A 2,540-nucleotide genomic window follows, 5' to 3' on the forward strand; every position below is an offset into this window, starting at 1 on the left:
AGCTATTGGTGCGTGCTAGTTTCGTCGCTATGTTGCGGAAAGGTTCAATTTCCACATCATCAGGAGATCTTGACATGAATGAGACTTGGGCTAAAGAGCCCGATGTCGAAGTCGGAAATATAGCTATCGCCTTACATTTTGATGTTTCTAAACGATCAGCTATTGATTTAAGTAGATCGGGTAGAACTGGGATTTTTGCTATATTACGAGGGAATACCGCTTCTGCGGTTACTCCTCCTTCTTCTAGAGTGGTGCGCTGGTCTTCAGACAGCCTCTACTGACTCATTCAAATTACAGTAGAGCGTCGATTATCCGAACTAATTGGGACCGGGAACCATTCGGATAATCGAAAATTCGGATAACCGAACAGTGTGAAAAAAACGCTGATTCGTTCAATGTATAAACATACGTATGTATTTAAAACAGATGAACTATCTTCTTATTATATACATAGTACATTTTGTTAACATTTATAACGGTTACGTAATAGAATATAGTGTACAAAATATATGTATTGAAAAACAAGTGTCTATACTAATTTTATAAGTGGTAGGTGTATGTACGTACATACTTGGTTTACTTCTTTGGAAAAAAGTTCATGATTTTCCTCTGTTTTACAACGGAAGCTCGCTTCTTTGCAGCCAAATCCCGCAATCGTTTCAGGAGAAGAAGTTGCGTTTGACAACATTCAGGTTGTTTTTCGTACCACTCCATCGCCGTTTCCAGAGCCCCGAAGGCCCTACCGTGAGAGGGCTGCTTTGACGCTTCCACACTTTCGTCGCTGTGTTTGTCATCAGAATCACTATCTTCGTCGTGGAGAACTGAAGATACGATTTGATCGTCGATTAAAATTTGATAGCCGGGATCGTTCGCGTCATCTTTCAGCCAATTTTCGGCGTCATCGTTGTCACATTCCGTGAATCCAGGGATGGCGTGGAAGATTTCAACGAATTCATTTATGCCACCTTGCTCGCAATTAGAAATATCTTCTTGAATCTCGGCCTGCGTTTCTTCTGAGGGTGGCCACAGTTTGTTCCAAGCGTTCTTCCGATTTCTTTCTGTTAGCGATGCCCACGCATCAGCTATCATGTAGCTACAATGTTTCAAATTTATGGTTTTCGCGAATTGAACAATACTGTCTTCGGTGTCTTCTTCTGCCATAAACAGTCTCCTAAGAACTTCTTTTCTATACAATCTCTTCATTTTCTCTATCACACCCTGATCCATAGGCTGGATAAGAGATGTTACGTTCGGTGGAAGGAATCTGACTTCGAAGTCTGGATCGAGACTGTTCAATACCTCAGCGGATGGATGAGAAGGCGCGTTATCTAGGAGCAGCAACACTCTACCAGTTTTATGTTGAGCCTTGCGCCATTCTTTAACGTTCTTCATAAAATCGTTTGTGTACCAATCGCAAAACAATCTTGAGTCCATCCAAGCACTATTCTGGGCTTTGTAGATCACAGGCAAGCCAGTCACATTTTTGAAGCACCGCGGTTTCTTCGCCTTTCCGATAAGTAATAACGGTAATCTATGAGTGCCGGCTGCATTAGCACATGTCATAGCCGTTATTCGTTCTTTGGACACCTTGAATCCGGGTGCTGCAGTTTCACGCCTAGATGCGAGAGATTTGGTGGGCAAAGACTTCCAATTTAACCCAGTCTCATCTGCATTGTACACATCATCTCTAGAATATCCTTCCTCTTCTACGATGGTAGCGAAGTTCTGTTTAAACTTCTCAGCAGCCTCCGAATCTGCCGATAACGTTTCCCCTTGAACCTGAAGTTCTCGTATTCCATGGCGAGTCTTGAAGTTTTTCAGAAATCCAGAGCTGGCTTTAAAATCAGACGATCCGCCGATTCTATTGTTCAAGTCAAGAGCTTTCTCACACAAGATTGGACCGGAAATTGGTTGTCCTAAACTTCGCCTCTGCGTGAACCACTCGGATAAAGCCTTGTCGAGAACTGGATTCTGCGCGGATTTTAAAGCTTTTCGTTTCTGGGCCCCATGTTCACCGTCCGACGTTGACACAAATGACAAAATTTTATCCTTATTCTTTTTAATGTCCGTGATTGTTGCATTTCCCACATTGTACGCGAGAGCTAGAGATGCACCGGTCTCTCCTTTATCTAGCTTAGAAAGAATCTCTCGTTTTTGTTCCAAGGTAAGAACGTGTCGTTTACGCTTAGAAGTTAAAGGACTAGACGTAGAACTCATTATGAACGTGAGTTAGGAATCACATACAATCAGATTCAATATCGGGGCTCGCTCTTTCACAGCTCTGCAGAAAAGTACATAAAGACTGACACTGGAAAACTAAATGCGCGCGAGCTCCTGTCAAGCGGGCGGAGGGGAGGTACGCCGTGCAAGTCTGAGCTCGCGACCAGGTAGAACCCGCGATACGGTCCTAACAGTTGCACGACTCGGCCATAAAACATCTGGTCGCCAAATGCAAACTGCACATGCACGTCTACACGGACCTAACGGTCAACCTCGGTCAGGTTTTCCGTATACCTACCAACAAACCTAATCACTACCCC

The 2,540-nt window shown here is 43.7% G+C and overlaps 1 protein-coding gene across 1 annotated transcript; it reads right to left on the reverse strand.

The window, feature by feature from the left end:
* Positions 1 to 576: 576 nt before the first annotated feature.
* Positions 577 to 2,217, reverse strand: LOC124187842 (jerky protein homolog-like). Its single transcript, XM_046580031.1, has one exon. It carries the CDS (start codon positions 2,215 to 2,217, stop codon positions 577 to 579), a length of 1,641 nt encoding a protein of 546 aa, XP_046435987.1.
* Between the last annotated feature and the right edge of the window lie 323 nt (positions 2,218 to 2,540).

Source organism: Neodiprion fabricii, chromosome 1, assembly GCF_021155785.1.
Source record: "Neodiprion fabricii isolate iyNeoFabr1 chromosome 1, iyNeoFabr1.1, whole genome shotgun sequence".
NCBI classification, from domain to species: domain Eukaryota; kingdom Metazoa; phylum Arthropoda; class Insecta; order Hymenoptera; family Diprionidae; genus Neodiprion; species Neodiprion fabricii.